Here is a 12475-nt window from a genome sequence, read left to right as displayed (position 1 = left end):
AGCCTCATCTTTCTCCCGCGGAGCAGCTGGTAGTTTCGAACCGCTGACCTTAAGGTTCGCAGACCGATTCGTAACCACTACGCTACCAGAGCTCCTCAAACTATCACATAATTCACAATAAAACATTAAAAAAAAAAAAAACTCATGTTCTCCCATGTAAATTATCATGTAATTCACAATAAAACATTAAAAAAAAAAAAGTACATGTGAGCAAGTCTCGTCACACTTGGTTCTAAGGAGCATTCTGGCTGTACTCTCAACACAAATTTGTTGCAAGTCCATGGTGAATATTCACTATTCTTCACCTACATGCCCTGGAACCCCATAATGTCCTGTTTTCCTCTGCTTGGAGAAAGGTGGCCTTCCAGGTGCTGGGGGCCCTGCAGCACACTGGAGCCCAGAGGAAAGTGCAGAGCTGGGTGGTAAAGCCAGAACCCAGCAGCCACCAGCAGCAATGCCCAGGATGGGTCCAGGCAGAGAAAGAAATAGCACAGGAAACAAGCCACAGACAAACAAATGTGCACAGAATCATTTCCTTGATCTTGCTCCTCTCATCAAAACTGCAAATGTAAAAGTGACAGCACTGTAGACGATTTGTGGGCCTGGGTCTCCTGTGTTTAATACCTGTGCATCTCTGTCAGCCCTGGCACTCCATGGGGCCTGAGGGAGGCTCAGTCACCCTGCTGGGGAGGGGCTAGAGAAAGCTTAAGGTGGCTACCCTTGGAGTTGACTACCTACTCTCCCATGCTCAGGGATGCCAAACAGGCCACATGTGATTCCACTGCCCTCTCTCACTGGCTATAGGAGAGCCAGCATCCCCTCTGTACAGGAGGGTGGTGGGCCAGATTGGGGGCTGAGATACACACAGAATAGGAGCAGGGGATGGAATAGGCCGGAAGCTAGTGTGCATTGCCTACTGACGGTGGCCAGCCTACCTCCTGCCCACAACTTTGGTCCCCAGGCACAGGAGCTTCCAGCTGCTCCCATCACCCACTCAGGTCTTTCTGACTTGGTTTCCACTATGTTCACACTGAGACTGAGTTGGTAAGAAGACCCAGGTTGATGCTGGCCGGAGGTGGATACCAGCCAGTAGGTCCAGCAGCACTGCAGACAACTCGCCTCTGGACCGGGAGAGGAGGGCACTGGCACACAACTTGGCCCCAGACCCTCACCTAGCCACATGAACCCAAGGAGACAGCACAGAGCAGGCTGTGTCCTGCCCTCACCTGGCCTGACGCGAAGCTAGCATGTAGGTGAGGTGCACGCAGGTACCACACAGGTGGTGCTGTCTCCAGAGTGGCTGTGGTATGGCCTCAGCACTGTAGGCTCACCTCCCACACATGTGTTGTCTTCCTTGGCAACACTTCCCAAGCAGACCCTGGCCTCTTTCATATCCACCATCATCATCTCCGAGTCTGTACTAAGACTCTGTGAAGCGCTAATGGCCCATGTCCTGAAGCAAAGTGGCACCTTGGTGAGACAGTACACCATGAGAACAGGTGCCTAATGTGCTGGGTGAGGCCATCATAGCAAGCAACTATGGACCTCCACAGGAAGAACACACTAGACACAAACTTCCTGTATCACAGCTGGGCCAAGACTCTGAAGAACGGACCTAGAGGGGCTCCCAACCAGGCTAAATCCACAGGGGTCCTGTGTGGCTGCTCCTCCATCACTGGACTCAGCTCTGGACAGCTACGGCCTCTCCTGCTGTCAGGATGGGCTCACTAGCACAGCAGCTGGTAAGGGAACTCCACAGGGATGTGTCTGTGGTGTGGCAGAGCCATTCAAGTGACCACAGCTGACTCACGAGGCTGCTCAAGGAGGGGCAGACAAGGGTCCCTGGGTGCTGAGGGCTTGGGGGTGGGTCTGGCATACAGACCCTGGGCACCATTCGCCTCACCTGGCTGTGGTTCCCAAGGAAGCATGTCAGGGTGAGCAGGCCGTGGAGGGGGCTCGGGGTTGTGGCTGGAAAAAAGGTCTGAGACTACAGCCTGGGGAGCCAGGGCACATGACATGTCCAGAAATGAATGAACTATGGGCTTTTACACAAACAGGTGACAATAGCACTTCTTCCAGTGACCACAGCAAGAACCTTCCCCAGCATCCAGATGGACACAGCTACTTGGACTGTAGGATCCCATGATAAATCATGGTGTTCTCCCCACACTGCTTCTTCCAACAATAGCCAGGACCCCTCAAGGGCCACCAGCTAGCTCTTAGAAGGCCCAGAGATGGACACAGCAGAGCCTTCATCACTACTCAGGGGGCAGGGACAGAGAACTGTCTAGAGGGCTCCGGGCTGCTGAGGGCACGTGGCAGTTTCCACTCTTCCCTTTTCACCAAGGCTTTGATCTGATGGCATCACTCTGGTTGTTCTATACCAAAAAATTGACAGAAAATTGAAGCATCACCAGGCATAAGCTCAGAATTGTTTACATAAAAAGGCATTGATGCCAAGGCCCCATCCTGGTCCACAGACAGCCAGTGTGTTCAGGCCACAACTGGTTAACTGCACAGAGCAAATCGGAGACCGGCGCAGGCTGACTGTCTTCACTCAGCGCTCTAATCGGCACATCTGCAGACAGGAAATCCTCCGTGAGGCGGGTTCCCAGTCTATTATCTGAGACACCTGGTGTGGGTGGGTGATTCAGAGGCAAACAATGAGCGGGCCCCCTGCGCAGCAATTAACGGCCTTACTGGCTCATGTGATTAATCCCCCTGCATGGAGATCAAGGCTGTGTGAGAGGACTCGGGGGTCTCACTCCTGATCCTCCCACTCCCTGTCTTCGGTCCAGTAGCCAGGACCACTCTGTGGGGCCACGTGGGCAGTGAGGGTGCTGCAGGCCTGGAGTAGACCGGGATGACGCTGCAACACACACACACACACACACACATACATACGTACATCCCCGCCCTGGGTACTTCTGCTTGGGGGTGGGGGTTGTGCAGGACTCCTTCCCTTTATGTTTAAAGCGTATGTTAACGAACCAGCTCAACTGGCAGCTCACCTCCCTTGCACAGACAGAGGACTCATTCTAGATGCCAACTGTGCGGCATCTGATAGCATCAGATTTAACCTTGGGAGACATCATCCTTAATTGCAAGTAGAAGTGATGGGTGTGGTGCTGTAGGATAAGCATTGTACTGCTAAACACAAGGTTAACAGTTCAAATCCACCAGCCACTCCTCAGAAACCCTACACAGGGTCACTCAGAACCAATTCAAACAGCCACAACAAACAGCTGGTGGTGTACTGGGTTAAGTGTGGGGCTACTCATCTCAGGAAGCACGGTGGCCCATACGATAAACACTAGACTGAGAATCACAGGTTCACCATTCAAGACTGCCAGCAGTTCCACAGGAGAAAGATGAAACTTTCTGCTTCTGTAGAGATTTTAAAGCTTCAGAAACCCTATACAGGGTCTCTATGACTTGGAACCATAACAACTCATCTAAAAGTCGGTGGTTCAATCCCACCAGCCATTCCTCATGCGAAAGATGAGGCAGTCTGCTCATGTAAGAAGTAGCCTTAAGAATCCTATGGGCAGTTGTACTGTCACATGTGGTCACTATGAGGTGAAATGGCCTCAACAACACTTCACAATAACAACTTTCATAGTAGACCCATTTTAAAGAAGAGAAAAATCAAGCTTGAAGAGGCAGTAGCTCTGCTAGCCTTTTCAGCCTCGTGAGCCTGATTAGACCCAGGCCTCATGGTTAAGTGTTGGGCTGCTAATTGAAAGTTTGGAGGTTTGAATCCACCAGATGCTCCAAGGGCGAAAAACGAGGCTGTCTGCTCCCCTATAGATTTACAGCCTTGAAAGCCCCAAGGAGCAGGTCTATACTGTCCTACAGGGGTCATTATGGGTTGTAATTGACTCAATGGTGGTGGTTTGATTTGGGTTTAAAGGCTTATCCATTTAGCCAGCAGAAAACAGTCCCGGTTCCTCAGCTGGGAAGTGGCTGCTGAATGTTTACAAAACTCTAGCCCGGAAGCCAACGGCAGAGTCAGCACATGCCCAAGCAGCCCCAGCAGGCGTGCCAAAACCACCGCCGCCCGCTGTGAGCCAGGGTCAGAGGCCAAGGGCTTGGAGAGCTTCCCCCACCCACAGCATAAATCACGCTGGGCAGGCTGTCTAGGGGATACGTTTTTTTTTTAAATACAAAAAAATCTGACAGACTCCCAGGGAGCAGGGGTGGGAGCGGGGTATCCAGGCCACAGCAATACTATCTGCAGGGGCCTGGGGGGCATGCTGAGGCATCCTATCCATTTAGCTCCCTGTCCCCTGAGCAGCAGTCATCATGGTGGGTGGGTAGGGTGTGGAGCAACGTCACTAGAACATGGGGCTGCCCTGTCACCCCACCATTTGGAATAGAGTTAAAGGAACAAAGGTCCAAAGAGCTACATACTTTTTCATAGTATGGATCATAACTCCAATCCAAACCCACCACCTTCAAGCTGATGCCAACTCATAGCAATCCTAAAGAACAGAGTAGAATCTTTAATGGAATAGAGGCCTCATCTTTCTTCCCTGGAGTGGCTGGTGGGTTCAAACTGGTGATCTTGTGGTGAGCAGCCCAATGCTTAACCCACTGTACCACCAGGACTCCTGTTTATCCTAACAAAACCCCTTCAGGTGTACTTTTGACCCAGAGTATTTCTTTTGATAACTTGTCAACTTTAGGTCAAAATGCACAAAATTCCCTGCAGGGCCCCTCAGCTTGTCCAGTCTGCCCTGGCATCTGCTCCCATTTCTAATTCCCCACTCATTCCCAGCAACTCAAGGAAGAGAGACTCGCTTTTCCAGAGAAGCACTGTGTGGTGGCACAGCTTTATCACAACGCCCCACCCCGGGGTGCAGGGCTGGCCAAGTAGTGACAAGCAATGATAGCCCCATGTGTGGCTGGGAGCAGAAAGTACCTGACCCAGCTGCTCCCAGGGCATCAAAGAAGCCAGAACTCTGCGGCTCTTAGTTTCAATTATAAGTTGACAGGATGTTGTTGTTGTGTGCTGTGTGATCTGTATAGGGTTTCTGAGGCTGTAAATCTCTGTAGGAGCAGAAAATTTCAGCTGTCTCCCGAGGAGCAACTGGTGGATTCGAACTGGTGTCAGCAGCCCAACCCATAACCCACACGAGCCACAGGTAGTGAGGCTGTTGGAGACTTCTGAGCACATGTACTGCGCCATACCACTGTACCACCACCATCAACGAGGATGCCTGCACCCTGGCTGCACAGCAGGTGCAGAGTGGGGATGGCATCTGGCTCCCCTCTTTGAGATGGGATCTGCACTCTCCCCATGGACCAGTCTCAGGCTGCCCCACATAGTCCGGGCAGGTTCTCTGTGTCTGTGCTATGCTCTCTACTTTTCTCAAGACAGGGCCAGCAGGCCAGGGTACAGGCTCAAGGGGTGTTGGGGATGCAGGAAGGGCCCGGTCTAGGAACAACACCTCTGACGATGCCACTACCCTTGCCTATTGAAGGGGTTATCACAGCCATACATGCTGCAGTGGGTCTCAGAAAACATGAGGGTGAAAATTCAAACAAAGCCCCCAGGAGCCAGAAAGCTGCCAATTCCAGCCACTAGGCCTGAAGGCCCTCAGACCTCTAGGTACTGTCACTTGACAGCAATGTCTTCAGAAACCTAAAGGTGTGACCATGCATAATGCCATCAGAACCCCTCCTAACACAGGATGATCCCCGAGGGCCTAGAGCCAGCCACAGAAAAGTACTGAGAACTGTAAGAATGCTGCTTCAAACAAACAAAATTTGGATCTGTTATTAACAGGTGTTAACAGTAGCTAGCTTGAAACTACTATGGGAAACAGTTTCTTTGCTAAAGAAGAAATAGAACCAGGCTGAACCAAATAGGTTAAGTGTTGGGCTGCTAGCTACCAGGCTGGCACTTCAAAGATGAGGCTATCTTCCACAAAGACTGACAGCCTCCTGTAGACTCACTAAGACTTGGAATCGACTCAACAGTGGTGGGCTAAGCCTCGTAAGTAATCCATAGGACTTGTGTGGCAGGACCCACATAAGTTATCTATCTCAGGGACACAGCATCAGGAAGACCAATTAGTCTTCTGAATACGGACGATCGAGCTGCTTCCCACCCTGAGACCTCCATGATGTTCAGAACAAGGTCAGATGGTGCTGGCACTCAGATGGGAAGAGGGACTGGGTCAGGTGTGGGTCCTGTGTCAAGGGGTGCTGTGTGGTACTCACCCCCTGGGAGTCGGCAGGGAAAGAAGGAAGGAGATGAGGAGCCCTTCCAAGGACTGTGGTCCCCCAGCCTCTTACCAATGGCCCACAGGACGGTATCGAAAGTGCCTGAGTCTTCGTTGCCAGAAGCTCGGTCCTCCCAGGTCACCTGGAGGCGGCCATCAGGGAGTCTCCTGACCCTCGAGGGTGTGCAGCCTCTTAGGAACTGGATGCCGTGAGATGCCATGTGCTCCGTGACCAAGGAAGACATTTGCTGCAAGGACAAGAGAACATGTGTGAACACCACTTTGCTGCCACAACCCTGAGGGGAGAGGAGGGGCCCTGGCCCTACTGCAGGCTGACTCTTCCCTGCAACACGGACAGTGGAAAGAAGAACACAGCTCAGAGCAGACTCACAGGATGTGTCCTGATGTCATGGTGCCAGGCCAACGGCCATCAAGAAAGCTAGGCTGGACAGGGAGAGCAGGGCAGGGCAGGAGGTCTTGGGGCCTGAAAGGAGTCTGTCAGAAAGAGAAGGTGCCCACTACCCTCTGACCCTCACTTGGGATGTCTTACCTTCTGGGCCCCCTTCTTTCTTTTTAAAGATGGAAGTTGGTCCCTTGCAGCACCACGCCTACAGTCCTGGATCCTTTGGTCAGAATTCATGTGGTATTATGGACTGAATTGTGCCCCCCTAAAATGTGTGTTGTAAACCCCTCTACCTGTGGTCTTATATCTTGGGCAGCTAACTGAAAGGTTGGTGGTTCAAACCCACCAACCACTCCAAGGGAGAAAAATGAAGATGCCTGCTTCCATAAACATTGATGACTTCGGAAACCCCATGGGGCAATTCTACTCTGTTAGATAGGATGGCTATAACTGGGAATGACTTGATGGTGATGGGATTGGTATACCTGTGGTTGTAATCTCATTTGGCAGTAGGGTTTCCTTTTCTACGTTAAGAGGCCATACGAGTATTTCATCTTTGTTGTTGTGAGGTGTTATCAAGTCGAGCCCGACTCACAGCGACCTTATATACAATAGAACAAAACACTGCCCAGACCTGTGCCAACCTCACAATCACTGTTAAGCTTGAGCCCAATGCTGCTGCCACTGTGCCAGTCCATCTTGTTGGGGGGTCTTCCTCTTTTTCATTGATCTTCCACTTTACCTACCATGATATCTAATATTCTTATCCAGGGACTTGTCCCTTCTGACAATATGTACAAAGTATGAGAGATGAAGTCTAACCATCCTGGCCTCATGGTACCTTTAATATTCTTCTCCAACACCATAACTCAAATGCATCAATTCTTTTATGGTCTTCCTTAGTTCACTGATCAACTTTTACATGCATATGAGGCTACTGAAAAAAACATGGGTTGGGTAGACGCATTTTAGTCCTCAAACTGACATCTTTGCTCTTGACCACTTTAAATTGGTCTTGTTTAGATTTGCCTAATGCAATGTCATTTGATTTCTTGATTGTTGTTTCCATGAGTGTTGATGGTGGATTCAAACAAAATGAAGTCTCTGACAAGTTCAACCTTTTCTCCATTTATCATGATGTTACTTATTGCTTCAGTGGTAAGGATTTTTCTTTACTTTACAGTGAGATGCAATCCATATCAAAGGCTGTGGTCTTTGATCTTCATCAATAAGTATTTTTAAGTCCTCTTCATTTTCAGCAAGCAAGGTATCATCTGCATATTGTAGGGTGTTAATGAGTCTACCTCCAATTCTGATGTCACGTTCTTCCTCATATAATCCAGCTTCTTGAATTATTTGCTCAGCATACAGATTGAATAAATACAGTAAAATACAACCATAGTGTACACCTTTCCTGATTTTAAACCAGTGTCCCCTAATTCTGTTGAAAGACTGCCTCTTGGTCTATCTACAAATTCCTCAAGAGCACAATTCAGTGTTTTGTAATACTCATACTCCTCAATGTGGTCCAAAGCTTGTCATGATCTACACAGTCAAAAGCCTCTGCATAGTCAATAAAGCACAGATAACATCTTTCTGGTATTCTCTGCTTTCAGTCAAGATCCATCTGATGTCAGCAATGATATCCCTCGTTCCATGTCCACATCTGAATCCAGCTTGAACCCCTGGCGTTCCCTGTCAATGTAATAATATTGTGGCCATTTTTAAATTATTTTAAGGAAAATTTTACTTGAATGGGATATTGATATTGTCCGATGATTTCTGCATTCCCTTGGGTCACCTCTTTTTGGAAAGGGCACAGACAGATATGTATCTCTTCCAATCAGGTGGCCAGGTAGCTGTCTTCCAAATTCCTTGACGTAATTGAATAAGTGCCTCCAGTGCTGCCTCAGTTTGTTGAAATATTTCGATTTGTATTCCATCAATTTCTGGAGTCTTGTTCTTTGTCAATATCTTCATTGCACCATGGATTTCTTTCTTCAGTACCACTGGCTCTTGATCATATGCTACCTCTTGAAATGGTTGAATGTGGACCATTTCTTTTTGGTACAGTGACTCTGTGTATGCCTTCCTTTTTCTTTTAATGCTTTCTGCATCATTCAAAATTTCACCTAAAGAATCCTCCAGTGTTCCAAGTTGAGGCTTGAATTTTTCCCTCAGTTCTTTTAGCTTGAGAAATGCTGAGCATGTTCTTCCCTTTTGGTTCTCTAATTCCAGTTCTTTGCACATTTCATTATAATATTTGACTTTGTCTTCTTGAGTTGCCCTTTGTATTTTCTGTTCAGCTCTTTTACCTCCTCATTTCTTCCATTTGCTTTAACATCTCTACACTGGAGAGCAAGTTCCAGAGTCTCTCTGACATCCATTTTGGTCTTTTGTTTCTTTCTTAATAACCTCTTGCTTTTCTTCTTGCATGATGTTCCTCCCACGGCTCTTTTGGTCTTCGCTCATTCTTGAGATGATCTCTAAATTCAGGTAGGATACATTCAGGTTATATTTTGGCTCTTTTGGACTTTTTAAAATTTTCTTCAGCTTCAACCTGAACTTGCATATGAGCAATTGGCGGTCTCTTCCAGAGCCTGCCCCTGGTCTTGTTTTGGCTTTTAATATGAAGCTTTTCAACAGTCTCTTTCCACAGATGTAGTCAATTTGATGAAGTCCATGTGAATAATCATCTTTTATGTTGTCTAAAAAAGGTATTTGCAATAAACAAGTCTTGCAAAATTCTATCATGCGATCTCCAGCATTGTTTCTATCACCAAGGCCATATTTTCCATCCTCTTTGTTTCCAACATTTGCATTCCAATCACCAATATATCTTGATTGCATGTTTGATCAATTTCAAACAGAAGACATTAGTAGAATTCATCAATTTCATCATCCCTGGCTTTAGTGGTTGGTGGATAAATTTGAGTAATAGTGGTATTAACTGGTCTTTCTTGTAAACATATGCATATTATCCTATCACAGACAGCATTGTACTTCAAGATAGATCTTGAAATGTTCTTTATGATGATGAATGTGACACCATTCTTCTTCAGTTTGTCATTCCCAGCATAGTAAACCATGTGATTGTCAGATTCAAAATGGTCAGTATCAGTCCATTTCAGCTCACTCATGCCTAGTATATTGATGTTTATGCATTCCATTTCATTTTTCACAGCTTCCAATTTTGCCAGATTCATACTCTGTACATTCCATGTTCTGATTAATGGATGTTTACAGTTGTTTCTCCTCATTGCGAGTTGTACCCCATCAACAAATGAAGGTCCCAAAGCTTACTCCATTCATGTCATCACAGTCAACTCTACTTTGAGGAGGCAGCTCTTCCCCAGTCATATTTTGCGTGCCTCCCAACCTGAGGAACTCATCCTCTGGCACTATATCTGACAATATTCTGGTGCTCTTCATCATGTTTCAGAATTCAATATTCTGGTGCTGACAGTGTTCCACTGCTACTCATACGGTTTTCAGTGACTAAATATTTGGAAGTAGTCTGTCTCCCTTTCTTCCTAGTCTGTCTTAGTCTGGAAGCTCATGTGAAACCTGCCCACCATAGGTGACCCTGCTGGTGGCATAGCTTCCAGAATCACAGAAACACACAAAGCACTACAGTATGACAAACTGACACCTACTTAGAGCTATAAAAAGAGCAAATTAAGATGGAGAAGCAAGGAGAGATGGGGAAGAGCGAAGCCACATCATATCATCATCAACAAGCCAAGGAAGAGGAGCTGAGCAGATAAGGAGCTGCCCACAGAGAGAGGGACTCTTCTCCTAGAGCCAGCACCTGAATTCTGAGTTCTAGCCTCCTACCTGTGAAAAAATAAATTTCTGTTTGTTGAAGTCACCCACTTGTGGTATTTCTGTTATAACCTCATTAGAGAACTGAGACACATGGCCTTCGGCTGTTCTCTAGATGCCATTTCATTTTGTTGTTGTTGTGATGTGCTGTGGAGTTGGTTCTAACTCATAGCACCCCTATGTACAACAGGATGAAACACTGCCTAGTCTCACACAATTGTTGGTATGTTTGAGCACATTGCTGCTGCCAATATGTCAGTCCATCTCAAAAAAGAGGATCTTTTTCTTTGTTTCTGTGACCCTCTACTTTGCCAAGCATGATGCCCTTCTCCAGGGACTGTGTTCCTCCTGACAACATGTCTGAAGTATGTAAGATGAAGTCTTGCCATTGATTCTAAGGTAAGGAGTGCTCTGACTGGACTTCTTCCATGGCATTGTGGGCAAAGAGAAGCACCTTGTTTCCTTTGCCGTGCTCCCAGGCCACCCCTCCTCATTCCCCCACCCAACTGACCCTGCTTATCCAGTGTTGTCACCAAGCACCCGTTCTTGTGGCAAGACTGCTTCCTCTGCCCTCACATGAGGTGGGGGTGGGAGGGTCATCTGTGGAGAGACCGCCTGCTCTCCTTCCCGGTCTTGGAGGGTGGGTGTGTACCCGGCTGTAGTGGGGGCTGAGTCAGGTGGGAGGCTCATGGGAGCAGATGTCTGCCTGCAGCAAGCTGGAGGCATGATTGGCCCACTGCCTCTTCTTTCAAGAGAAAATAAACAGTTACTGTGTTAAGTCCTCTCAGAAGCAAACACCTGACATTTGCACAGGTGTGCCAGCTCCTTCCTGGCAGTGTGGGGAGAGCCTGTGTCTGGGATGAAGGGCCAGGTGGTCTCCCTCAGCAAAGGCCAGGCCCTGGCATGCACTGCCCCTTGTCCTGGGGCTGCTTGTCCTTCTACATACGAGCCCTACTCTGAAGGGAAACGGTTGGGCCACATGGCCAGTCCAGCAATCCTGGACCTGTCCTCCTTGCCCCATGAGACAGATACACCACTTCCCTGAAGCCCTGTCCCATGTGCTATCTGATATGGCTATACACTCCCCTGGGGGCACATTTTGACCCTGTCCTCTCCTCTCCCAACTCAGTCCTGGAAACTCCACAGGGTACAGCCCACCCATGGGTCACCAGCACCTTGGTGCCTTCAGCCTTGGCTGCTCAATCCACTGAGTTCGGAGAGGCCTGGCTCTCCGGAGTCCCAGGATCACCGCAGGATCACTCTCAACCCCCTGGGCTCAGATGGAAGCTGGGAGACACATCAATGCAGTCGAACTCCAGATTCTCCCGAGCAACCCTAACCCTCTTGCAGTTGAAATCCCCTTGGTACTGGGTTTCTGTGCTATGTAGGGTGGGTTTCAAGCCCATCATCTCAGAGCTATAGAGACAGATTAGGATAGAAGAACAAGGAGAAATGGGAGAAGAGAGATACCATGTCAGGTGAAGATCACCAAGGAGTCACAGAACAGAAGGTTCAGAGACAAGGACCTTCCTCAGACCTGTCAGCATAGCCTTAGACCCCTGACAAGTCCCCGTGGCTCCTGCTGCCCACACACACCCTCATGCCATAGAAGACCCACTCCTCCCTCACATCTGGGGACTTGAACCTTACAGACCTCCAGCTTTGTCCTCATTCAAATGGCGGTGTCTTCCCAGAGTTCCCAGCCTAATATCTTGGGTCTTGTCCCCCTCAGCTGTGTGACCTCCCCACTGTTTCTGGCTTCCTGTCCAATGTTCTCACTGTTGTTACGAGGCTCAGATGCTTCCCCTGGATCACTGTGGTCCATGGTGGGCACCCGGTAACATGGTGGATGAGTCTCTAGGTGAAGGATGGTACAGGGTGGCCTAGCTGGAGGGGCAAATGGCTGGCCCAGGGAGGACTGTGTCGTGGGCCAGGGCCTCCCAACTTGGGAGGAAAGTCTCCCTTTCTGATAGTTTCTGGGGCTCTGAAAGGAGTGTTGGTGATACAGTGGGTTAAG

General features: G+C 48.5%; 1 protein-coding gene across 1 annotated transcript in view; it reads right to left on the bottom strand.

Annotated features, from left to right (window-relative positions):
- Positions 1 to 12475, bottom strand: part of TXNRD2 (thioredoxin reductase 2) — a 79627-nt gene that overhangs the window by 18906 nt on the left and 48246 nt on the right. The window contains exon 11 of the mRNA XM_006875826.1: positions 6304 to 6478. Coding sequence (XP_006875888.1) covers positions 6304 to 6478 — 175 coding nt within the window. The remainder of the gene's footprint in view (positions 1 to 6303; positions 6479 to 12475) is intronic.

The sequence above is a fragment of the Chrysochloris asiatica genome, unplaced genomic scaffold, assembly GCF_000296735.1.
Source record: "Chrysochloris asiatica unplaced genomic scaffold, ChrAsi1.0 scaffold00340, whole genome shotgun sequence".
NCBI classification, from domain to species: Eukaryota; Metazoa; Chordata; class Mammalia; order Afrosoricida; family Chrysochloridae; genus Chrysochloris; species Chrysochloris asiatica.
Note: the sequence above shows the minus strand (reverse complement) of the source record. Positions and strands in the feature narration are given on the sequence as shown.